This window comes from Phacochoerus africanus, chromosome 4 (genome assembly GCF_016906955.1).
Source record: "Phacochoerus africanus isolate WHEZ1 chromosome 4, ROS_Pafr_v1, whole genome shotgun sequence".
NCBI classification, from domain to species: domain Eukaryota; kingdom Metazoa; phylum Chordata; class Mammalia; order Artiodactyla; family Suidae; genus Phacochoerus; species Phacochoerus africanus.
The window spans coordinates 148,478,353-148,505,867 of NC_062547.1; the positions used below are offsets into that span (position 1 = coordinate 148,478,353).

At 42.6% G+C, this 27,515-nt stretch overlaps 1 protein-coding gene across 2 annotated transcripts in view; it reads left to right on the forward strand.

Annotated features, from left to right (window-relative positions):
* The window catches only part of STK32A (serine/threonine kinase 32A), a 138,422-nt gene that overhangs the window by 25,878 nt on the left and 85,029 nt on the right, over nucleotides 1-27,515 (forward strand). For both annotated transcript variants that reach the window (XM_047778975.1, XM_047778976.1), the window contains exons 3-4: nucleotides 19,454-19,509; nucleotides 20,567-20,718. In XM_047778975.1, coding sequence (XP_047634931.1) covers nucleotides 19,454-19,509; nucleotides 20,567-20,718 — 208 coding nt within the window. The remainder of the gene's footprint in view (nucleotides 1-19,453; nucleotides 19,510-20,566; nucleotides 20,719-27,515) is intronic.

Below are 27,515 nucleotides of genomic sequence, written 5' to 3' on the forward strand. Positions count from 1 at the left end.
GTTAGAACTAGCCCATCCTTCTTCTTTCAACATTTCATCATGGGAACTGTCTAGTCACTTATGATGGAGTCTGATAATGTGAGAAAAAAGAATGTATGCATGTATGTGTAACTGGGTCACCTTGCTGTACAGTGGAAAACTGACAGAATACTGTAAACCAGCTGTCATGGAAAAAAAAATCATTATATATATATTAAAAAAATGCCACCCACTCCAGGCATTCTTCCTGTGTTTTGATATATGGAAAGCATGTGCTATCATGTAATAGAAACAAGCTTAGTTATTGGAATTAGACATTTTGAATTAATTTCCTACTGTTAGTTTCCAAGGGCTATGCTTACAAGCACCACAGACTGGCTAGCTTAAAGCAGTAGAAGCCTTCCCAGCTCTGGAGGCTCGGATTCTGAAGTCAAGGTATTGGAAGAGTCACTGCCCCTCTGGCTCCTCCAGCGGAAGTTCCTCTCTTGCCTCTTCCAGCTTCGGTAGGCCCAGGAGCTCTCTGACTTGTGGCAGCATAACTACAACCTCTGTCTCCGTCTTCACCGTGTCTGTGCGCAAATGTCTCTCTTCTAAGAAAAGCACAAGTCATACTGGTTTAGGGACCTAGCCTACCGCTATCCCAGTACAACTTCATCTTAACTACTTACATTTGCAACAATGTCATTCCCAAATAAGGTCGCTTTCTACAGCACTAGGAGTTGTGGCTTCTATACATGGGGTTTATGATGTCTGTGTATGGGTTTATGACATTTGTATCTTTTTGGGGGGATAATGAACTCATGGCTGATACCAGTGCTAGCTCTATGACCTTGAGCAAGTCTCAATGTTGTATTTGCATATTGTTGCCAATGTGAAATATATGAAATAATGCAAGGGAAATTCCCAGAATGGTGTTTCATGTACGAAGTGTTTGAAAGTGCTACCAGATTGTCATTTGATTTGTGAAGGGGGCTTATACTCAGGCTGTTATGTTAGGTCTTATGTTAGGTTTAGAGGTAGCATCTCTCACTTAGATGTCTCATGGTCAACATGGGATTCTGAGGAATCCTGTGATTTATACCAAGATTAGTTTGTATGTTAGCATTCTTTATTCTCCCTGGGAAAAAAGTCCACGTATTCACCCAAGAAGTCCACCCCATCCCCTCAAGTTTAAGAATGTGTTTATAAGAGTTCCCATTGTGGTGTCACGGAAATGAATCCAACTAGGAACCTTGAGGTTGCAGGTTTGATCCCTGGCCTCACTCAGTGGGTTAAGGATTCAGCATTGCCGTGAGCTGTGGTGTAGGTTGCAGACACAGCTTGGATCTGAAGTTGCTGTGGCTGTAGTGTATGCTGGCAGCTACAGCTCCAATTAGATCCCTAGACTGGGAAGCTCCATATGCCACCGCTATGGCCCTAAAAAGACAAAAATGAAAACAAACAAACAAAAACAAAAAAGAATGTGCTTATACTCATATTTAGCAACTCATGGTGCTCTTGAGGTGAGAGTTTTACAGGGAAGCTTCAATACAGGAAACGTGGAGCTGTGTCCTACAGAGACAGGTGGGCACCAGGTGGAATACGTGGCCACCGCTCTCAGGAATGTTTCTCAGAACACGGTGCTCTTCTTAGTCATCTCTTTACCCTCATCGCCAGTTGGGAGGAATGGGTCAGCTGCACTGATTTCCCCAGCAGACAGTGGAGCCTCCGCCAGGCTGGAGAGCCGGCCCTGGTTCACACTCCAGGAAGAGGCAGAGAGAGAATCCCCCCCACCCCCACTTCTCTCTGCCTCCCGCCCAAAGAGAGCTTTGCATTGCACAGGATTTGCTCATCCTCTTCTAATCTGACTCTTAAAGTAATTCAAAGACATAAATAAGAAAGCTACTATCATCCCTCATTTGGATGAAAATGGGAGTCTAAAAATGTGTTTTAGAAAACACTAGCCAAAGTCACAAAGCAACGATAAATCTGTGGCCATGTCCGACTCTCCTACTGTTTAACTTTCCAAAACCAAAAATAGCTCTTATTTATTGAGCACCTACTCGACACTCAATGTATTCCTGATGGACTTACCACATTAATTCCCACCACAGCCCTGCAAGATAGGTGTTTTAAGGAAGAGGAAAAAAAAAATGGAAGCAAGACTTCCAGGGAGGGATGGTGGGTGTAGCACATGGCCCTCCTCCCAGCCCCCGGGAGTCGGCAACGGCACGTGTCTCTAGAAGTAGAGGTGAAGGGTTGTTAAGGAGGATCACTTGGGTGTCGGTTTAAAGGCGTGTCCTGTCCTTCTACCACTCTCCAAAAAAGTGAGTCATCTGCACCCCACACTGTGGTTTATCCTCTGGGAGGAGGGTCCCTTAGCAGGGAAGTCCTGGTACCCTGAGGGCCGGCAGTGCCAAGTGTACAATGGAGGGACCAAGCAAATGGATGTATACAGGGTGTGTAAGCTCTCACCCCTCTCTCCCATTAGGCTTTGGTAACGCCGACACCGGTACCTCCCTCTCCAGACAAGACTCCAGACTCTTTCCTAGAGCTTCTGACCACCCCAGGAAGGAAGATCTAAAGTTCATCAGCTTTGGAGCTTTTCCAACTCAACATTCTAGCCATTGATTTCTCGAGTGAGGCTCACTGGTACTAGTTTCACCCTCAGGCTCAAAACATTCAGGCAGGGAATTTAGGCCTCCACGCTTAAAGATGAACAGATAGTCAAGGATTTTTCTGACATGTGGGAAAGGCTTCTAATAGGACTGACAGATACTACCATGAACAGAAAGAAAAAACAACTTAAGGAAAACTACCAGAGAGATATGTGGTATAGCAATCAAAACTTTTTTTAATGAGAGAAAAATAGAATATCAAGAAAGCAACATTCATAGACTAAAAATTAGCGACTCAGACATTTCTAGCAAGACTGGAACAATCTCAAAGAAGTTTTAGAAGATAAATTTCAGGAAATTTCCTAGAATAATGAGTAAACAGAGATAGGAAACAGAAGTGTAAACTTAAGAAAATTTAAGGGCCAGTCTAAGAGTTCTAAGTTCCCTTAAAGAGAAAATAAAAGGGAAGAAACCATTATTACATAATATAAGTGAAAAAGAAAAGTCCAGAACTTTTCCAGATTGAAAGAGCCTATCAAGTGTCCAGGATAACAAATAAAATAAGCCCATATAATCATGAAATTTCAAAACATTCAATACAAATCCACCATCTTGCAAGGTTGAAGAGAAGAAACCTGTTTCATCATAGGGTCTTGTATCAAAATAGTGTTAGGCTTCCTTTTTTCCTTTTTCTTTCTATGGCTGAACTTGCAGCATATCGAAGGTCCCAGGTTAGGGGTTGAAATGGAGCTGCAGCTATAGTCTATACCACAGCCACAGCAACACTGGATCTGAGCTACATCTGTGACTTATGCCATGGCTTGCAGCAAGGCCAGATCCTTAACCAGCTGAGTGAGGCCAGGGATGGAACCTGTGTCATTACAAAGACAACATCAGGTCCTTAACCTGCAGAGCCATGATGGGAACTCCAGCTTTAGACTTTTTAAAGCAACACATGCACAAAAAGGTGGAAATTAAGCAAATCCATGCCTCAAAATTTTGAAGGAGAATACTTTCCAATCTAGAATTCCATATTCAGCCAAACTCTCAATTGAGTGTGAGTAGAGTAAAATATTTTGTTTACATACAAGGCTTAGAACGTTTAACTCCCAAACAATCTTTCTCACAAAACTGTTTTAAGATATGCTTCACAGAAATAAGGGAGTGGAGTTCTCCTGTGGTGCAGTGGACTAACTATCTGGTGTTGTCACTGCAGCATCTGGGGTTGCTGCTATGGCGCAGGTTCGATACCTGACTGGGGAACTTATGTATGCAGTAGGTGGCCAGAAAAAGTGGAGGGGAAGTAAAACAAGAAATAGGGAGACAATGCAGGCACCAAGGAGGGACACCATCATTAAAGAGAAGTGGAAGAAATCCCCAGGACAGTGGTAACAGTGAGCCCCAGGATGATGGCTGTGAAGCAAAAAAGATAAACAGTCCAGATTGGATGACTCCGGTAGAAACATTTTTAGGAAGAAGCCAGCGTGACTGATGCACTTGAACATGTTGAAAGGGAACTAAGACAACCAGAGAAGAGTTTGAGATTGAATTGGGAAAAAGGATATAGAAAAACAAGTATGAGTAAACAAGATAATTATTAACTCCAGGAAAACCAAAAAAAAAAGAAAAATATGTGCAAGAAAGGAAAAACAATTGTGGTTTACTACATGACTCAGGTGTGCATACCATTTCCATACTCATAACAATGGAAATATTGAACATTGATCAAACTGAAATTATTATATCAGATTTAGCTATATTAGAAAGAAGGAAGCACGTGGGATAAAACCAAAGACCAAGAAAGTGAGCTAGATGCTCACCTGCTGTCTTGAAATTTCAAAAAGTAATGCCTAAAACTGACAAGGAAAGACAACAAAATTATACTCTCTAGATGGTATGGTGAAAACTACCGAATCTATTGACTCAAAGAGGCAAAAGTGTTGGCTTCTTGGCCAGGAAATATTGGAGGGTGAGACAAGTGGATCATAGGACTCACATCAGTGTTTTAAAATAAATCTGTTAGAACTCTGACCCTTGAAACTGTCCACCAAGGTAGATAGATATAGATAACATAGCTTTGACAAAAATAAAAATGTCTCAAACACAGAAAGACTGATCAAAATATTAATCACAGCTATCTTTAGATGATTTTTTCTTCTACTTTTCTGTATTTTTATGATAAAAGCATATTCATTTTATAAAAAAATGTTCTTCATTATGAGCAAGAAATTGACTCAGAAAAGTCCAGCAAACGTTCTGATTCCATTTATCTTGTAAATGGTGGAACTAGTGTTCCAGTGTAATTCAGTCTAAAATCTTTTTTTTTCTTTTCTTTTCTTTTTTTTTTTTTTTGGTCTTTTTGCCTTTTCTAGGGCCAGTCCCGTGGCATATGGAGGTTCCCAGGCTAGGGGTCAATTCAGAGCTATAGCCAGCAGACTACACCAGAGCCACAGCATCTCGGGATCCGAGCCACGTCTGCAACCCACACCACAGCTCATGGCAACGCCAGATCCTTAACCCACTGAGCAAGGCCAGGTATCGAACCTGCAATCTCATGGTTCCTAGTCGGATTCATTAACCACTGAGCCATGACGGGAATGCCTCAAATCATTTTTATCTTCCGTCAAAGCATTCAATCTTCACTAAAAACCAAGAAGGAAAATTGTCATGCCACAGTATCTCTCCCTTCTCGAAGGCTCCATAGAGCCTCTTTCTCTACCAAACACTAACGCCGATTGCTTTCCCTTGTCCACTTAGTTGCCTGTGTATTTATTTATGCTCATCTAATTCCACAGAGATGAAAGAATGGGTTCCAAAGATTCATACACTATAGCAAAATAAAATAAAATTGAGGCGGGGCATTCACTTATCTAGCTTTGGTGTTCTCACAAATACACCTGCATGAGTCATACTCAGTTTCCTGAGGAGGTGTCTTGGTCCCAAGCTCCTTTTTTTCTTTTTTTTCCCATCAGTGCCAAGGAGAGTCCCAGGCACACAGGTACTTGGTGGCTGTTGGTTGATTTGACTTGATAGCAAAGTCAAAGCTCCTGGAGAAGTGACTTTAGCTTCTTTCCCCCTTGCTGTGACCATCTCAAAAGGGTGTGAGTTTTCTTGGTAATGACCTCCCTCTAGGAATAATATAGCATGATGACTAAGCCTTCGCCTAATTAGTGGAAAACTTAAAATCCACCAGAAGAACTCTATTTTTAACCAGAGCTTCAATTTTTTTCTGTCTTCTTACTCCCTTCTTGGCAAAATCATGCTGTGTCCATTCTTAAAAACAAATGGCCAAGGGGCAGCAGGGGGTATATGGAAGGGAAGATGAGGTGTATGGAAGATGGTAACTTAACGTGGGTACTTTTCTATACAGCGATATTGACACAACGCGATACTTCACTGATAATAAAAAGAAGCCATTTGAGAATAAGTAGTTGGTAAGTTCTTTTGTTTGTTTTTTTGCTTTTTAGGGCTGCATATGGATGTTTCCAGGCTAGGAGTCAAATCGGAGCTGCATCTGTGACCTATGCCACAGCTCATAGCAAGGATAGATCCTTAACCCACTGAGCAAGGCAGGGGTTCAAACCCACATCCTCATGGACACTGTGTCGGGTTCATTACCACTGAGCCACAACGGGAACTCCAATAAGACAGTTTTTAGGCTGTATCTATTTTAAATGATGATAGGCTAGGAAGTCAACGTGAAAAAAAAAAAAAACCTTTAAAAATTTTCATACAAAGCCACACATGTTCTCTAAAACATGTGATGGTCCTTCATCCTCTCAAGTGTGTACTCATCAGGCATGTGCTCCAGGCCCAGCATGGCTCCAGACGACTGAGTAATCAACAGGATGGGCCCAGTGCCTGCCCTCATCGAGCACAGAGCTTGTACTGCTGTACCAGCATCCCAGCATCACTCTGCCTCATGTTTTGGCAGGAAATGCTTGGTTCGGGGCTGATGCTAAAGTGACTCATCTAGTAACAGCAAAAACAGTAGTAACCATAATTTCACTGAGTTCTTCCTCTGCTGCGAACACTTGAGCAGCACCTTGGACGCTCCTTACATCACCCAGCCCTCCTGAAAACCTTAGAAGGGATGCTCAGTGCCATCAGTTTTACAGAGAAGGAAATGTAAGCCAAGAAATTAACTAATGTACTTCAGGTTCACAGCTAGTAAGTAGCTCAGCCAAAACCCAAACCCTAAGTTTCATGCTTATAACCACAATGTTGTCTACTGCAAAACTTCCAGAACTCATCTGTAATATCAAAATCACTGGAGCCCCACATGGTCAGTTTCAAGTCCAAGCCCCAGCCCTGGGAGATGTAACTCATCCACAAAGCAGCAGTAATATGGTATTTTGGGTAAGGATTAATTAGGGGAATGTGTATAAACTGCGGGTTCAGTGCCTAGACATTTTGGGTACATAATCGATGATAACTGTCAACGTTGACCTAAGATGTGGCTCAGTTCAGGCACCAGGACGAATCTGCTTCAGACTCACGGCCGTGGGGGCAGAGGTGGAAAGGGAGGTTCAAGGCCACAGAAATCAAATAAAAGAACATTGAGAGCCTCTTCGCACTAGAGGCGAGGTCACTGAATACATCCTCCCCGACCTCCTCTGCCTGGTTACCTGCTGAACTTCTACCCTTTCTGCAAAGGCCCAGATGAAATACTGCCCTTCCATGAAGCTCTCTTATCTTCCGTAGGAAGAAGACCTTATTCCCTTCTCAAAACTCCTGTGGCTTTTGGTGGCCAGAACAATGGTTTGCAAATAAAGACCTGCAGATTGGTTCCAGGCAGTTCCCATCCAAGTAGCCCTGGGAGCTGATTAAAATTCACATTTTTAGGTCCAGCCTCCAGAGACTGATTCAGAACAGGCCCGTGAATCTACATTTTATTTTATCTTTTAAATGATTTTTACTTTTTAAAATGATTTTTAGTGAATCTGAATTTTAAAAACAGTGTTTTGTGTGATTCTGAGGGGCAGACCCATTTGGGAATCCTCGTAGAACCCCATGAGCCGCTTAGTACATATATATTCCTTTATATTGCAGTTACTCCTGTGCACCTTTCATTTTTCCTGGGAGATTATCTTTCTGCTACTTCAATATAGGGATAAAAACAAGAAAACGTCAGAAAGAGCAAGTCCCTTGCAACACTTGTCTCAGTTTTTCATCGTCTCCTCTAAGGCGTCGGGCTGCATCCTGGACAGCTGTTCCCGATGCTGTTCCCATGACACTCTCACCTCCCGGCAGCAGTGCTGCTTCTCACAGTTGGAACTTAAATCAATTCTGCTTAAAAAGTGTAAATTTTTAAAAAATAATAGCAGGAATATCAGGGTTAGAGTTAGCAAAATATGGCCTCTATGGCTATAGAGTGACACACTTTAATACGCTATCAGGGCTCTTCTTATTCTTTTTTTTTTTTAACGGCCATACTCATGGTATATGAAAGTCCCCGGGTCAGGGATTAAATCCGAGCCACAGCTGTGTTAACACCAGATTCTTTAACCCACTGCACCAGGCCAGGGATTGAACCCACACCTCTGCAGTGACTCAGGCCCCTGCAGTTGGATTCCTAACCCACTGCACCATGGCAGGAACTCTCAGGGCTCTTTTTCAACCTCGTGAGTGTACTTTATTCCATGTGTTGGTTTTATTTCCTGGGACCTACAGGCCTGCTTTTTCTCCCTCTGGCTGGTTCTGTTTTCCTGTTTAGGAAACTTTGTGATAGAGGGGGAGGCATGCATTTCTAAACCAGAAAATCCTGCACATGGAGTATGCAGATTTGAATGGCTCACATCAAAGTAGCACTCCCAGACCAGGGCTTCCAGTGAGGGGTGGGGGCTGTGACGAGTGACACATCCCAGTGATGCCAGCACGTGGTTGGGTGGACCAGTGCTGTAAGACAAGATCTAGGAATAAGAGAGACCCTTGCCCAGGTCAGAGATAGACACTAAAGGGTTTTATGAAAAAAGAGAGAAAAAAAGAGATCCTGCTTAAGAGAAGCAGAAGAAATATGGGCAGTATTATGAGACAGGTCTTTGCCTGACCTGTTGCATATTCTACTCCCTCGGGGACAGTTATCTGCATTTAATGGGCTATAGCTGAGAATAGCATTTAAGGGCAGTTCGGACTTGCACCGTGCTGCCCTCTGCTTATGCTGTGGCCTTGAAAAAATTACATAATTACTCTGGGCTGCAATTTGCTCAGCTTAAAAGAAAATTTCAATAACGGTAGTACTATTTCATAGGACTGATGAAAACATGAGCTAATGTATGACATGCTTAGAATAATGTCTGGCATTTCTTGCAAAAATGTTACATATTAGCTACTATTAATTATTCTGTAAGTCCCTGGAAGGCAGGCAGCCTTGCCTTTCTTTCTCCCCGGCACAGGGCACAATGCGTGGCTGTTCCTGCTAAGCAATCAGTGCAGGTTTGTGGTTGTCAGTGGACACAGCTGAGTTCAGGGAGCACTGTGTTATTGCACTTTTACTTCATCTAAGTGTCTATTTTGCTGTTATGGGTGGGAGGGCAATTACACACACACACACTTCCCAGACTGGAGGGAACGGGGACAGGTGCCAGCTAAGTAATGACTGTTGCCATGTTGAATCGACTTTGCCTTTTGAGAATCCCCCCACCAGTGGTGTCGTGTTTAAGCAACCCGTGTGTGTACTGTATCAAAGAGCACCATCAGAATTTAACACGGTGCCGTCTAAGTTAAGTGTCTACTAAACGCAGTGTCCGCATGAGAAGACGTGGAGGGCGGCTTGCTTCAAGAGAACATTCTCCCAAAGCACTTACAAGTGTCTGCTTGTTAACTGTCGCGTTGGCATCACTGGGTACCAGCAAAGGACCATTGTTTTAGCTTTTACTTTAAGCTGTGGCAGGAGGTTTTAGAATTTTTGGAATTCAGAAACTTGCTTACTCGTGTATCTTGAATACATACCTAATTCATTCTAAGGTTATATTTTAGATGTCAAAAGCTATTGATTTAAAATACAAGTATAGGAGTTCCTGTTGTAGCACAGTGGTTAACGAATCCAACTAGGAACCATGAGGTTGCAGGTTCGATCCCTGGCCTTGCTCAGTGGGTTAACCATCCGGTGTTGCTGTGAGCTGTGGTGTAGGTTGCAGAGGCGGCTCGGATCCCATATGGCTGTGGCTCTGGTGTAGGCCAGTGGCTACAGCTCCGATTAGACCCCTAGCCTGGGAACCTCCAAATGCCGCGGGAAGCGGCCCTTGAAAAGGCAAAAAGACAAAAAAAAAATACAAGTACATGCTTTTGCCCCCCCCCAATGCCTTTTTTTTTATTAAAAAAACCATCTAAGTCCAGAGGAACAAAAAGAAAGACTGAAAACATTTAACTATATAAAAAATGACTCTATAAAATATAAATTTGACATTTAAGTTATTTCCATTCTTAAAAATGTTTTATAGTCAAAAGCCAAATGGACAGCTGGGAAAAATATTCCTGAGATGTATGACAGAGGAATTCAATTTATTTAACATTTTCAATGCCCTTGCAAGTCTGTAAGACTAATAGCTCATTAAAAACAGGCAAAATATATGAATAGGCAGTTCTTTGAAAAACTAAATGTGGGAGTTCCCATTGTGGCCAAGTGGGTTTAGAACCTGCCCAGAATCCATAAGGATGTGGGTTCAATCCCTGGCCTTGCTCAGTGGGTTAAGGATCCAGTGTTGCTGTGAGCTGTGGTGTAGGTCGCCATCATGGCTCGGATCTGGCGTGGCTGTGGTGTAGGCCAGTAGCTATAGCTCCAATTTGACCCTCGCCTGGGAACTTCCTTATGCTGTGTGTGCGGCCCTAAAAAGCAAATAAATAAATAAATATACAAAGATATGAGACTTTACTTATTATCATTAAAGAAATACAGCTGACCTTTGAACAACAGCTGTGTGGTCCACTAATGCTCCAATTTTTTTTCAATAAATACATACTACAGTAGTACACCATCTGCTGTTGAATTGCAGAACCACGGATACAGAGGAATGTCGGACATGGAGGACTGACTATAAATTACACGTGCGTTTTTGCCTGAGAAGTTGATGGGCACCCCTAACCTCCCACACTGTTCGAGGCCAACGGCATCAAGTCAATCAGCAATTCAACTTTTTTCGCTCATCAGCTCAAGGACAGTTGATGTCACAATGTCGGTGTGGCAGTGGACAGAATGTCATCCTTACACGTTACTGGATGATGGAGATTTGGTGCAACATCTCTGGAGAGCTGTTCACAGCATCTATTAAATTGCAAAATTGGCTTTGACCCAACAGTTCTACTTTTATAAAGTTAGCCTTCAACACATGCACATGAGCTGACTAAGGATGTTTGTGGTGATATTGCAGGTAATAACAAATCATCTTTGAAAGCCCATCAATAGGCTCAATATTTTACGGTACTATTTATACAATGAAATACAAAGGAGCTATTTAAAATAATTAGATATAGATCTATATGTAACAGTATGATTGAGCCAAATATAATTATGGAGAAAGGGCTTATAATCTATATTCCTATAGGAATGCTAGTACATTGCTATCACTGTCAAAACGGAATCCATATATGCAGGAAAAAATCTCTTAAAGGATACAGAAGAGTTGGTTAATAGTGGATTGCATTCTAGGAATAGAACTAAAATTTTGGAATGGGAAAGAACACTTCCTTTTCTTTGAATATAATTTTATTTTTTTATTACCTGTCATTTTTAGTTTTCAGCGGGCTTTTTGCTTTTTTTTAGGGCTGCACCTGCTGCATATGGAAGTTCCTGGGCTAGGGGTCCAATTGGAGCAGCAGCTGCTGGCCTACATCACAGCCACAGCAACTAGGGATCTGAGCCATGTCTGTGACCACCACCACAGCTCACAGCAATGCCAGATTCTTAACCCACTGAGTGAGGCCCGTGATCAAACCCTCATCCTCATAGTTACTAGCTGGGTTCATTACCGCTGACTATGATGGGAACTCCCTGGAATCTTAAGAAAAAAAAAAGGTTTTCCAAATATCCCTACATCAAAACAGGAATAAGAATGGACTTTCTGCTTCACCTTCTAGAATGATCTTCTCCATAACTCCAAGTGCCAGGGTGGTACACCAAAGTCTAAAACGTGTTTCCCCTTTTCTTTCCTTCCACTCTATTTGTTGACCAGCATATTGAGACTGGGAAGATGGTAAGGGAAGCAAAACAGATGTAATAAACAGCACCAGCCCTGCATCCACCACCAGGTGATGTTTAGGGCAAAAGACTTGGGAAAGCCTGACATGACCCAAGACCTTCTGTGAGGAGGGACAAGGAAGTCCCACCTTGCTTCCCTGATTCTACCTCAAGGATGGATGGGTTCACAGGGAGAATAACCTTAAGACAACTACAAAAGTAGAGATTAAGAGTGTGGGTCCAGTTTTCCCAGCAATACTTGCTGAAAAGACTGTCTTTGTCCTATTTTATATTCTTGCCTCCTTTGTTGAAGATTAATTGACCATAGTTGTCTGGTTTATCTTCGGTTTCTCTATTCTGTTCTATTGGTCTGTATGGCTGTTTTAGTACCAGTACCACAGTATCTTGATACTGTGGCTTTGTAATATTGCCTGAAGTCTGAGAGAGTTTTTGGCTCCTGCTTGGTTTTTGCTCCTCAAGATTGCCTTGGCAATTCTGGTCTCAGCCGCATGTAAATCAATCAAACTAGAACATGCCCTCACACCATGCACGGAAAATAAACTTAAAATGGCTTCAAGACTTAAATGTAAGACAAGACACCATCAAACTCCTGGAAGAGAACATAGGCAAAACATTCTCTGACATCAACCTTACAAATGCTTTCTTAGGTCAATCTCCCAAGGCAACAGAAATAAAAGCAAAAATAAACCAATGGGACCTAATCAAACTGATAAGCTTTTGCACAACAAAGGAAACTATAACAACAACAACAACAACAACAACAAGACAACCTATAGAATGGGAGAAAATAGTTTCAAACAATGCAACTGACAAAGGCTTAATCTCTAAAATATACAAACAACTTATACAACTCAAGAGCAAAAAAGCCAACAACCCAATTGAAAAACGGACAAAAGACCCGAACAGACATTTCTCCAAAAAGATACACAGATGCCAGACAAGCACATGAAAAAATGCTCAATATCACTGATTATTAGAGAAATGAAATCAAAACTACTATGAGATACCACCTCACAACAGTCAGAATGGCCATCATTCATAAGTCCACAAATAGCAAATGCTGAAGAGAGTGTGGAGAAAAGGGAACCCTCCTGCACTGTTGGTGAGAATGTAAATTGGTACAACCACTATGGAAAACAGTACAGAGGTTCATCAGAAAACTAAATAAATAACTACCATATGACCCAGCAATCCCACTCTTAGGCATGTATCCAGGCAAAAGTTTCCTTAAAAAAGACACATGCTCATTGTATGTTCACTGCAGCACTATTCACAATAGCCAAGATATGTCCATCGACAGATGAATGGATTAAGAAGATGTGGTATATATACACAATGGAATACTAGTCAGCCATAAAAAGAACACAATAATGCCATTTGCAGCAACATGGATGGAACTAGAGACTCTCATACTTAGTGAAGTCAGAAAGAGAAAGACAAAACAAAAACCAAGCAGGAGGCATAACTCTCCCAGACTTCAAGAAATACTACAAAGCCACAGTCATCAAAACAGTGTGGTACTGGTATCAAAACAGACAAACAGACCAATGGAACAGAATAGAGAATCCGGACATAAACCCTGACACCTATGGTCAATTAATCTTTGACAAGGGAGGCAAGAACATCAAATGGGGAAAAGAAAGTCTATTCAGCAAGCATTGCTGGGAAACCTGGACAGCTGCATGCAAAGCAATGAAACTAGAACACACCCTCACACCATGCACAAAAATAAACTCCAAATGGCTGAAAGACTTAAATATACGACAGGACACCATCAAACTCCTAGAAGAAAACATAAGCAAAACACTCTCTGACATCAACATCATGAATATTTTCTCAGGTCAGTCTCCCAAAGCAATAGAAATTAGAGCAAAAATAAACCCAGGGGACCTCATCAAACTGACAAGCTTTTGCACAGCAAAGGAAACCCAAAAGAAAACAAAAAGACAACTCACAGAGTGGGAGAAAATAGTTTCAAATGATGCAACCGACAAGGGCTTAATCTCTAGAATATATAAACAACTTATACAACTCAACAGCAAAAAAAGCCAATCAATCAATGGAAAAATGGGCAAAAGACCTGAATAGACATTTCTCCAAAGAAGATATACAGATGGCCAACAAACACATGAAAAAATGCTCAACATCGCTGGTTATAAGAGAAATGCAAATCAAAACTACCATGAGATATCACCTCACACCAGACAGAATGGCCATCATTAATAAATCCACAAATAACAAGTGCTGGAGGGGCTGTGGAGAAAAGGGAACCCTCCTACACTGTTGGTGGGAATGTCAACTGGTACAGCCACTATGGACAACAGTTTGGAGATACCTTAGAAATCTATACATAGAACTTCCATATGACCCCGCAATCCCACTCTTGGGCATCTATCCGGACAAAACTCTACTTAAAAGAGACACGTGCACCCACATGTTCATTGCAGCACTATTCACAATAGCCAAGACATGGAAACAACCCAAATGTCCATCCACAGATGATTGGATTTGGAAGATGTGGTACATATACACAATGGAATACTACTCAGCCATAAAAAAAGAATGACATAATGCCATTTGCAGCAACATGGATGGAGCTAGAGAATCTCATACTGAGTGAAATGAGCCAGAAAGACAAAGACAAATACCATATGATATCACTTATAACTGGAATCTAATATCCAGCACAAATGAACATCTCCTCAGAAAAGAAAATCATGGACTTGGAGAAGAGACTTGTGGCTGCCTGATGGGAGGGGGAGGGAGTGGGAGGGATCGGGAGCTTGGGCTTATCAGACACAACTTAGAATAGATTTACAAGGAGATCCTGCTGAATAGCTTTGAGAACTTTGTCTAGATACTCATGTTGCAACAGAAGAAAGGCTGGGGGAAAAATGTAATTGTAATGTATACATGTAAGGATAACCTGACCCCCTTGCTGTACAGTGGGAAAAAAAAAAAAGAGAGAGAAAGAAAGAGAAAGACAAATACCACATGATATCACTTATACCTAGAATCTAATACACACCCACATGTACACATATAGTTTTAAAAATGCTCCATGTGACATCATACCATTAGGATCCATTCGACTTTGTCTGTTAACCCTATGGACCTCCGGGCACCCTTAAGGATACTGCCCTGACATCAAGGTAGCTAAGGCTGGGTGAGGGTAGCTGTGAAAGCAAGAGTCTGAGGCAGACAAAGAAGGTCTGGGTTGGGGCCTGTGCTTTCCTGGCAGAACACCTTCCCTGGGCCAGCCCCCTCCTTGCCAGCGAGAACCAGGTCCTGTCTCTCCCTACACTCAACCATTGCCTTCAGACCCCACAAACACCAAGGTCGAACAGGGTCTCCAGATGGCCTTTCTGTTTCCTGGGCACCAGAGCTTCTCCAGGACCCAGAAGGGAAGTTTTAGAACACAATGCCAGGACAAGACACAGCAGTGGTGGCCTTCGCTTTGGAGACAGGAGAAAACACAGCGGCAGGGACACCACGCCACAGTCCACGAAGGCCCTAGATGTGCAGATCTGACCCTGAAGGCGGCCAAGTACCTCCCCATTGCCTGGCACTGTCACATGTGATGACGGTAACTTACTGTGGCACGTGGCCGGAGCTCCGCACAGGCCTAGTCCCCTGGGAATAGTAGTAACAGTAGAACTAGTCACAGTAGTTAGCTTCAGTTCATATTCTAAGTACTCTACCTAGGTTAACTCATTTCATCTTGCTACAAACCCTATGAGGCGTATGTTATTTTCATCCCTATTTTATCAATGAAAACAGAGAGCCTAGAAGTAATTACAGAAGGAGAAGGAAGAGGAAGAGGAAAAAGAAGAGGAAGAGGAAGAAGCAGAAGTAGCCAATTCCTAGGATTATACAACTCTTCGTTGTAGGAGCTGGGATTTGAACATGGGTCGTCTGTCTCCAGAGACTGTGCTCTCTGTCTCAGGCGTTGGCACACTTTTGTTTAAAGGGCCAGCTGGCAAATGTTACCGGTTTTTGCATGGTCTCCAGTGCATATTCTATATTGTTTTTTTTCACCCTTTAAAAATGTAAAGCCAATTTTAGTTCATAGGCGGTACAGTAACAGGCTGCAGGCCCACTGTGGCTTGTGGGTCGTACTAGTGTGTTGGTTAGTACCACACACGCAGACCAAAGGGTTCGGCACACAGTGGGTGTGCTATTCCATATTCCCCTGAGGCAAATCCTATGTGCCTATCATTGGATTCCTTCAGACTCAATAATCCACAATTCTGACTTCATCTCTCTCTCATTTGATCTGAGCTGACGAGGTTTAGTTGCCTTTTCAATCAGCCTTCCTCCAAACTGGCGATGCTCTTGCGGGAAGGCCCAACAGCTTATTTTCCAGTCACTTTCAATCTGCGATTTGCTTTCTCTCCAGGATGCGACTTGGGGCTCAGCGGCCTTGGACTGCAGTCTGTCCTTTCTTTAAATCACTGGAAATAATAAGATGTGGTGTTGCCAAAGCTTTAAGCCTGTCACTTTCCTGGGACCTCACCTGACATTAATTAAAGCAGTTCTGCTAGTGTAAATTTATCAGCAACCTGGCATCGAATCCTTTATCATTTTCATTAAAGCTTAAAATAGTTTATAAAGAGATGTGGTTCATGAAATGGATTAATAACACGATGGAACTTCACGCTTTCCAGATACCTGCTATATGCGTGCAGATTCAAAATGTCATCGCAGCCGGGTAGATTAGGCTCCTAGTGAAGAAATCACTGTGAGTTATTGGATTTGCTTGAGATAAAATCTTGGTCTTGCAAATAAATCTTGGTCATTTTTAAAAAAATATTTCCTTAGTCTATAATTCTTACCCCAGCCTCATGTAACGAGTGTGAGGAAGTCACTGCTTTGGTCATATCTGAAACTTAAGAGAAAACTTATAAAAATGTTTTTCAAGTTATTTTGACCTCAACTCACAGTAAAATATATACTAAAAAAAAAAAAAAAAAAAAGCTGTCTCATGATACAGTACACATCTCTCTACACACTTATGTAAAACCGAAACTAAAATTTCTTTTTCTTTTTTTTTTTTTTGTCTTTTTGCCATTTCGAGGGCCTCTTTCTGTGGCATATGGAGGTTCCCAGGCTAGGAGTCAAATCGGAACTGTAGCCACCCGCCTACACCAGAGCCACAGCAACAGGGGATCCGAGCCGCATCTGCAACCTACACCACAGCTCACGCCAACGCTGGATCCCTAACCCACTGAGCAAGGCCAGGGACTGAACCCGCAACCTCATGGTTCCTAGTCAGATTCGTTAACCACTGCGCCACGACGGGAACTCTGAAACTAAAATTTCTGAAGCAACACTACCCTTACTACATTTGAGGCCTTTCTGGTATTTTCTCATCGCTTTTATTTTAATTTTTTAACACTTTTGATTACCACTAAATATTTTTCATAACTTATTAATGTGTGTCGACTCAGTTTGGAAAACACTTCCTCAAAAAATTTCTCCCACTGCTCATGTTTAGAAGCAGCAGTTGTTGGGGGTTTTCCTGTATCCCTTAAAGCATACTTTGATTTATTTGCTGAGACCCAGTCATGCATCAATCACTGTACCAGGCTCTATGGAAAGTTCAAAGGGATGCCTTCAACTCCCTCAAGCCAGAAATTCTCTGGGTTGCCAGGAAAACCAGGTGAACAGAGCAACCTGTCATCTCTGCCCTCACAGGGCGTGTGGTGGAGTGGAGGAAAGAAACTCAGAACTCAAGGAGTTTGGGAAGATAACATAGTCAAGTGAAGGACTTCAGTAAATACAGACTTTGATTAGCATTTTTCTGGGTAAAACACTATTTTCTTATCTCGCAGGGTCAGTCTCCTTTTTTATAGATGAGAAAATGGAGACTCAGAGCTCCCATCATGGTTCAGTGGTAAGGAACCTGACTCGTATCCATGTGGACACGAGTTTGATCCCTGGCCTTGCTCAGTGGGTTAAGGATCCAGCGTTTCTGTAAACTGGTGTAGACTGCAGACACGGCTCGAATCCTGAGTTGCTGTGGCTGTGGCGTAGGCTGGCTGTGGCAGGTAGCTTTGATCAACCCCTAGCCTGGGAACGTCCATAAGGAAAACAATGGAGACTCAGAACCTTTTATCACAGTCACATCATTGTTTTCAGGCTAAATCCCAGACTATTTGTAATCGACATGCTGCCTCACATAATTAAATTTTTTTCTGAAATAAAGAGTTCAAAAGTGATGATTAAGTCATAATAAAAATGTTTCAACCTTGGGAAAGTTTGGATGATAAGCGGTCCCCTTACTCGTCTCTCTCTCTCTCTCTCTCTCTCCTTCAGGAGGGTCTAATCTAATTATTCTTGAAAGTGACAAAGTATGTTATTTCAAGAGAAGAACGGCACCTTCTTGTATTTTGCAATCTTTTCTGATTAAATCCTTAAAATCCTTCACTTGCAATTTTACTCAACTAAATCCTTACTGTAAAAACCAGGAAAGAAAGTGGGATATTTTCTGAAGATCACATCAAGGCAAGGAATCAAAGACTGTTGCTCGTCCAGGAAAATCTGTGCTTTGTCCTTCACTTCACCAAGCATTTCACAAGCACCTACCCAGGAGACCATCTCTCCACACTGAAATCTCATTGCTCCCGACTCCCAGGAGTGGAAGTTTTATTTTACTATTTTTTTATTCCACTATAGCTTATCTACAATATTGTATTCGTTTCAGGTGTATAACATCGGAGTTCAATATTTTTATAGATGACACTCCATTGGAAGTTTAGGAGTGGGATATTTCCGCGTGGCAGATGTGAAAGGTTATCTCTACTTCAAATCAAGTCCACTTCTACAGAGGACTTTTTTCTTTTTACTGCTGCGTTTGCAGCAAACAGAAGTTCCTGGAGCCAGGGGTCAAATTGGATTCCACAGCCAGGTCCTATACCACAGCCACAGATGCCATGGATCTGAGCCACATCTGTGACCTATACCACACCTTAACCCAGATCCTTAGCCCACTGAGGGAGGCCAGAGATGGAAGCTGCATCCTCACAGAGACACCAGGTCCTTAACGCACTGAGCCACTGCGGGAGCTTTCATACTCGTGTTCATCCTTAATCTGTTAGATGTATGTGCCTTGGGAATCAGCTCATTCTATAAACTTATGTGGTTCGTAGTTTCTTACTGGAGAAATTTGAAATCATTTAAATCAGAAGAGTAGCTGTAGTAGGAAAAGAGAGGAGACATTTGTAGAGGCCGACCCTTAGTAGAACAGTATGCGCAAGGGGTTGGGTCTCTTTGTGAAGCTCTGTGTAGGGGATGCTCCTTCTGACAGTACCACCTAAGTGACTCCTCTTACAGCCACTTAGAGGCCCGTGACTTCTCTCCTTCTTAACATTCAGCACAAGTTTCCAGTGTCCACTCAGTTTTTTAAACTATTTCATCCACAAGGGTCTCTCTCTAGAGCCCTGGCTAGTCTACAGGCTCCATAAAAGTGGAGACTCAATTTCTACTGTATTACTGTTGTACCCCCAGCACTAAGAGCTGTGACTAATTCAGGAAATATCTATTGGCTCAATCGATGGCCAAGTTAAGGTCATCTGGAATATTGTTTTAAAGACCTAAGTTGCGTTCAGTCTTTATGTATTATTCATGAGTGACTAAAGAGCAAAACTGAATGACTCATGGTGTTCTTTTTGTTTTACAGTCAACTTTGACCACTTTGAAATTTTGCGAGCCATTGGAAAAGGCAGTTTCGGGAAGGTGAGACCCAAAATGATTAACCCCTAGAGGCTATGTAGCTCGTGGAACAGAGAATCTGAGAATGTTCTGATTATTCAGTTACTGGGACCACAGTAAAGGGTAGTTCAGAGATGTTTTTATCATGGATTTTTATAAAATTATGGCCACAGTTTAAGGAAAGTATGTGACAGGCGGTTAGATAATGAACACTTGTGTTCTCAGCCTTATCTCAAAGTACAGAGTTTCAGACTTTCTCTAACGAGGAGAGTAAGGTTTCATCTTCTTTTCAACGTGTAGCAGTACCTTCATTTTAACAGGTGCCTTCTCAGTGGAAGAATCAAATCTTTTCATGTGGGAAAGAAGCCAACTGATTTCTGGGAGTTGAACCATTATTTTTGCTTTTAAAAAACTGTCATAAAAACCTACTATAAAATCTATACACATTCAGTCTAATTTTTCTAAGGATCTTCTAGGTTCAAATTCTGATGGTTAGTTTCTTGGTGGAGACAGACTTTAGCAGCGTTACTTCAGATTTTACATTGAACTTGCATTTTAGAATCATCTTATGTCAACTTTATCAGGCATTACATGAACCCCTAAAAGAATTTCAAAAATATGGACATCATGCGTAGTGTTTTCGTCCCAGTGCTCCAAGTCCTGTTTGGTGGCATTACCTATGGTTGTCAGAAGAAATTCTTTGCACAATATTGTTCAGTTTGACAGTGGAGTCATGCCCATTTCAGTCACTAAGAGCAGAATAAGGATGTCATTTGTTATTGGGAGAGTCCTGATATGGAGGCAGCTGGTCTCCTCAAAATACTGCCTTAAAAAAAAATCCCAAAAACCAAGAACAGCCCAGCATGTTTGAAAAAGCAGAGCTTTAGACACTGATTTGGTGTAGGAGAAGAAAATGAATTTTTTTTTTTTTTACTCTGAAATCAGAGCTAAGTGGCAATTTTAATAGCAGAGAATTTGCAAGGGAGAAGGCCTCCAAACATCGTTAAAGCACAAGTTCATTCTGTCTCAGGTCCCCGACCCGTCGCTTGGTACTCACTCCCACTCTGATCGGCGCCCTTAGGTCTGCATCGTGCAGAAGAGTGACACCAAGAAGATGTATGCGATGAAGTACATGAACAAACAAAAGTGCGTGGAGCGCAACGAAGTCAGAAACGTCTTCAAGGAGCTCCAGATCATGCAGGGGCTGGAGCATCCTTTCCTGGTTAACTTGTGGTGAGTGGTTTTCCTGGACGGATACCCCTGCCTTCACTCCCAACACCTTTTCCATAAACACATGCTGGTTTCTACGTGTGTACCTGCAACACCCTCATGAGGATGTCCCCTGGGACTTTCCTTGGCCTTAGTTTCTTTGAATTTATAATGTAACAAAATTGTTGTTCTGCTATCCCCAGTAAACACTTCTCAGTTCAGCTGCCATACTCCCTCTTGTCCTCGAGGTCAACTTTTTTTAAAAGCATTGTCATGGAGTTCCCCTCGTGGTGCAGTGGAAACGAATCCCACGAGGAACCATGAGGTTGCAGGTTCCACCCCTGGCCTTGTTCGGTGGGTTAAGGATCCCACGTTGCCGTGGGCTGTGGTGCAGGTTGCAGACATGGCTTGGATCTGGTGTTGCTGTGGCTGTAGCATAGGCCGGCAGCTGCAGCTCTGATTAGAGCCCTAGCCTAGGAACCTCCATATGCCACAGGTGTGGCCCTGAAAAGACAAAAGTAAAAATAAAAAATAAAGCATTGTCATTAAATAGGCTGACAAGGAAAGAGTTCAGATTTCTTCTTAATCATTAGCTCCTTCTCCCCGTCAATTGTGGGGCAGGGACTTTGAGTGCAAAGTATGGAATTGCTGGAAGACATGAGGTGACTGTTAAAACTTGTACAAAATGCTTTCTTCATGAAATGATGGGCAATAAACCTGATTTCCTTGCAGCATACTTCTTAAGCAGCCACCCATCTACCCGGGAGATGGAATAAGACTGAGTGCTCCTTTTCTTATCAAATAGACTTTAACACAACTGGAGCTAATTTATGTCAGTACCTGGACATTAAAAGGCTGTGGTCTGCTCCCAAAGCCATTATTATAATCCAAGGCTTAGAAAATAGTGGAGAAGCTTGCATTATCTATTACTTCCTGCTCATTTCTTACACATGGACGTCTTTATGTGGCTCCCTCATTTTGCTCTACATTTTAATGCATCTGTTATGTTAAAAGCCAGTTCTTAAAGCTAATTCAGTAAGGCGGTTTTTTAAATATGCATAACAACCCGTTCCTGCTAGAAAGGGGGAAAAAGAAATCTCAACAGAGAATATTAACGGAAAGATCATTGAAATGTCACTGTGTGTTTAGGGAGATTCCTCTGAAGGGATCAGTGCATAAAACCTGTCTCCCTCCATCTTTAATGAATTCAGTTCACTTAATACTCAATTTGCTCCAAGACTCTGTGTGGCAGTTGAAGAGAAGATGGTTCTGTGTGACTTAGAAATAGGTGCGTTAGAGTTTATGCACGACTCAGACATGGAGAGGCTAATTCTGGCTCAGCCCCGGTGGATGTAATCAGTATTTTAGAGTGGCCTATTCAGAACGCTGCCATGTAAAGAGTTAAATGGATGCAGCTCTTTCTTTCCCGTCCTTAGCAACCATCAAATTGCCTTTTTCCCCCCTCTCTTCACAATGATGAGCCTCCCTTTGTTCAAAGTCACATGTTCTTTCTTCCCAAGTTCAGCTAATTTTCTTCTTTTAAGACCAGAAACCTTTCCTAAGGACACGCGTAGCAGCCTTTTGCCCTTCCATGCCGGTCTCTCATCACTGAGTAGGCAAAGGCGATTTCATTCTATTCCCCCCACCTCTTTTTTTAAATAACATGAAGTTGTGAGACTTGAAGCTGACCAAAGCTTACAGATTTTGCTATGTGCGCACTTGGTGTCATTCTAACAACATGGTCTGCTCCATGATGCCGACTGGGTGATAACAGGACATATCTTCTATGCTGCCCTTCTTACTTCTGACACCAGGTCTTACAGTAGAACCCTGGCCATTGTTAAACTGATAGAGGAGAGAGAAGAAACACCCCTACCCCCATGATCCTAGCACCACACTCAGAACTGGAATCTGGGAAGAGGCATTCCCTCTTCCCAGAGGTACAGCAGAAACCGCCTTTGTCCTTCAAACCTTGTCTTCAAAAAGCATCTTTATTCCTCCTAACAATGCTTTCTGCCTCAATAAGTATAGAGCATAGTAAATGTCACTCTTTGCATATCTGTTGAGCATCTTGTGCTTCAGGAGGTGTGGCTATAAGGGATTTACTTTATCATTTTAAAGTCACAATGTTACAAGATAGGGCTAATGTGTGAGCTTGGGTGGTTTCTGTTAAAGAAGTATGACAAAGCGCCCTGATCGATACTTAGCACATAACCCCCATCTTACAAATGGTAGTTCTGACTCTCTGTGCCCCATTAAGATCTAACATTCTGAATGAGCCTATCACTGATGGCCAGTGTAGACACCTCAAAGACAAACTCTTCAAGTTTGACCCCAAGGCATCACGGCAAGTTGTGTGTGTGGCGAAGGAAGGGGGTGTCTTTGATTCATTCCCTGTTAAGAACAGTATGTTTGTCATGTTTTCCACCCTTATTCTGCAAATCGAAGAAAAGATTGTATGATGCACAATTTAATCAGGACTTTTTTCAGTCCTGAGTTTAACTAGACTGAATGTTACATCCTCAGGAGCCAACTTTCTTAAGAAGCATTGTGTGATTAATAAAATAACAGCAAAATTAAAAAACAAAACAAAATCTAAAAACCTCCTCTTACCCATTCCCCTATTCTATTTTGCTGCTCTGCCATGTGGGCGTGTCAATACTGCTTTCACTCAGCTTCTCATGGATGCTTAACATGCCCCATCCTCTGGGGATGTGTTCAGAAAATGCTGGTTTTCAGGATGAAGGAAAACATTGTTTTTCTTTCAAGTCGCTTTTACACTAACTGGTTTATGAGTAGGTTGGTATAAACACACCCACATATGATCTTAGAAAACTTTTCTGCTCATTGCACCTTGAGAAACAGAAAATCACATAGCAACATGAAAATTCTCCAGTAATCCTATCACCTTGAAACAACCACTCCTAACAGTGTGAACTTCCCAGAAAAATGTCTGCATTTGGTTTTCTGATTTTGACTGTGCATGTGCCCCATTAATTGCTTTGTTCAAGCATAGTATTTCCTGGACATCACAAACTATAATTAGAGGTGTCAGATTAAATACCAGATGCACAATTAGATTTGCATTTCAGATAAATAAGCAATAATTTCTAGGTCTCGATGACATACTTGAATCGAAAACTATGCATTATCTGAATTTCTGGCTTAAGTGGGCATCTTGGATTTTTATTTGCTACATCATGGGATGCTCACGTAACAGAGAGCTATACAGTGGGCCCATGGTGGTGAGCAGAGCAGACAGAGCCCCTGACCTGTCCCACTCACATGGCCAGTAACTGTGAAAGGCTGTCATTAGTCACTTGCTGCAGGAATACGTCAACTGTGAGAAGTGCCTGAAGGGATTAAGAACTAAGAGCGGTGTGGCGGAGGGGTGCGTTGAAGGGTTTCTGGGAAGGAAGATCTCGCTGGCCCGGGAGCAGGTGTGTTAAGGGTGGAAGAACATTCTGAATTAAGAGTCAGCCTCCTCGGTCTCCAGGGACCCGGCCCCACTCAGAACACAGTCATCAGATAAAGGCCACGCTATAAAGTGAAGCCTGCCTGAAGGAGCTGGCATCCACGAAAAGCAAATAAAATCTTGCTGCGAGCCCCTCCTGAGGGCCTCTAACAAAGCCCTGGCAACCACAGCCCATAAAGCCATCCATCTCCCCAGCCCTGCCCAGCACGGCCGCTGGCTTCCCGGGCTGGTTTTGTTAATTGCGATGCTGCCGGCAGCTGCTCACAGCCGCCAGGGTCTCTGTGCTCCTCGCCCACCTCTCCTGTTCCTGTGAACCCCGAGGGTCCCTGTGTGGTTTCAGGAAATGAGGAGACGAGATTGTCTGCTTTCAGTGGAAAGGACCACTCAAAGGGAGCGTGAAAAAAAAGTCTTGTCGGATGGCTCAACACAGCTGCCTACGTGGCCTCCCTGGAAGCCGCCTCCGACCTCTGTGACTCAGAGCACAGAGTGTTTTCATGGAGTCAGAGCTGATGGGAACTCAGGTTAGCCTTCAGGGTCCTGGCAGCCGCGGCGAGAGCGCCCCAGTTAACGGAGCTCTCTTACTTTGGGTTCGACCTTCACGATCGCAGGTATTCAGCCCAGCGCCCTGGGTGCACAGAGGTTATGCTTCCCACTTTACACCTGCAGAAACTGAGGCTCAGAGAGGTGAAGCCACGTCCCCACAGTCTCACAGCCAGGACTCAAACCCAGGGATCCTGACTCCCAAACCCCTGCTTTTCCTGCTATACTCTACCCTCCCCCACAGACATCCTGTGGGGCTCCTTTACAGATATGGGAGAACATGGGATTTGTTGTGTTTATCATCCTCCACACCCACAGGGGATGCAGACTCCATAAGGCAGGTATGCATCTTGTGTTCTCTGCCTGGTTCCCCAGCTCCTACTGCAGTGCCCAGCTCACAGCCAGTGCTCAGCAAATGAAAAAACAAACCAATGAATGACGTGAATTAGCAGTGGGACCAGGCATCTCGCTTCTGGTTTATCCTCTTCCTATCTTACCTTTGCCACCTCCTACATGCACTCACAGCCTCATATAATCATGCCCACTGCAGGCCCTGAGGTCAGAGAGACCCAAGTTTGAATCCCTATTTCACAGCTTGGCAACTGCATAAATGAAATAAGTGACATTGTGTATTTTGCTTGGTTTCCTCACCCATAATTGAGAATAACAGCGACATCCATTAGCAGACAGTACTGCTACAAATAAGAACATGTATAAAAGCATCTCACACATAGTAGATGTTGAATAAACATCGGTTTTAAACAAACAACTCTGAGCCCGCCCCCTGCCTGAAACAGAATGTTTCCTCTGAACCAGAGACACTTCTAAGATACTTAACGTGACAAGAGCACCTGAACTTGAACTGGCTTAAGCGTTAGACACTTTTTTTAACTTAAACAGTTTCTTTTGTATAAAATATGGAAGTCCAGAAAGTTCTATGAAGTTAACAAATACCCATATTCCATCATTCAGAAAAACTGCTGTGTTAGTTTCCCATTGCTACTGTAACACATTCCCACTACTTTAGTGGCTGAAAACATGAACTACCTGAGGTTAAACTATTTTCATAATATAATGAAGACATTATTTTCTTCTTCTTTTTTTTTTTTCGTCTTTTTGCCTTTTCTAGGGCCACTTCCCACAGCATATGGAGATTCCCAGGCTAGCGGTCTAATCAGAGCTGTAGCCACCAGCCTACCCCAGAGCCACAGCAATGTGGGTTCAGAGTCAAGTCTGCAACCTACACCACAGCTCATGGCAATGCTGGATCCTTAACCCACTGAGCAAGGCCAGGGATCGAACCCACAACCTCATGGTTCCTAGTTGGATTCGTTAACCACTGAGCAACAACAGGAACTCCTGAAGACATTATTTTCCTTTTGCTCTGTGTGGCGATTTGCCCTTCAAATTCACAAACAGACAAAGCTAATCAGAACAGTGATTATCTAGGGAAGGTGAAGTTAACTAGTGGAAAACTATTGGAGTGGTTGAAAGATTCTGACTTTATTGTGATGTTGCTTATATGAGAGTATGTATTTGTAAAAATTCATTGTTACACACTTAACATCTGTGCATTTCATATAAATGAATTTTACCCCATTAAAAGAATGTGAAAACATTTTAAAAACACAAATATTATTATCTTACCATTCTGAGGGTCAGAAGTGCAGTCGGTCTTATTGGGCTAACACCAAACTGTAGGCAGAGCTGCTCCTTCTGAAGGCTCCAGGGAAGCAGCTGTCTCCTTATCTTCTCCAGCTTCTTGGGGCTGCCTCCATCATCAAATTCTTCTCTGATGCGGACTCTCTGCTGTCCTCTTCCATCTTTTAAAGACTCTTGTGATTACATTGGTCCCACCTGTTGATGCTGATTCTCTCCTGCTCAAACTCTAGCCAGGCTCCTCTGAGCTCTCCAGGAGGAGGCCTAGGTCTCAGCCCTGACCTGTAAAGCTGTGAACCAAAACTAATATTGCTACCAGCAGCTCAAGGCTCTATCCTTAGCATCACCCCAGCCCCTTAGTGCTTGCCCCAAAACTCAAGGCTGTCAGAAAAATGTATGTTTGTTCCGGGAACACCTGAAATAGAGCCAGCCCTCCCAGCTTCGATGGGAGGGGAGGAACCTAACTTATAGCATGTTAGTTAACCCAGGTGGGTTTCATTTGGACCAACCCTACGTCGTCGTCTTTGTAAGTTTTCACTTCCCCAGCTCTCTTCAGCCTCCACCCTGCTCCTCACCCCCCTTGTTCCCTCATCCTCCCTTTAAAACACCCAGTCACGTGTGTACAAATCAAAGTTGAGTTCAGTTCACACAGGACAGTTTTCCTACTATAATGGGATATTACTGATTAAAATTCATCCTTCTTACTTTAACTAGTATCCAGCATCATTATCTTCCGAAGAGATGTGATTAAATTAAGGATCCTGAGAAAGAGAAGTTATCCTGAATCACCCAGTGTCTTCGTAGGAAGAGGTCGATCTTGTGTATGGGCTTGATAAACTCAGAGGGGTGGGGAAGAAGGGACAGTCCCTGAAAAAGAATATAGCAGAAAGAGTGCTATTGTGTGGTCAATACATATAATGTTCCATATAGTCGATGACAGACTGACTGATGGACTAAAGGCGAGGAAACTGGGTCTTTATAATTCAGACATTCACTTATTCATTTACTCATCAATATTATGAAGGATTCCTTTATTGCAAACAACACAAGGAACGATAAGAAATTTTAAGCTAAAAAGAAATTCTTCGGAAGGGTATAGGGTAGCTTACAATCATTAGAAGTAAAGCTGAAGGCCATCATTAATAAG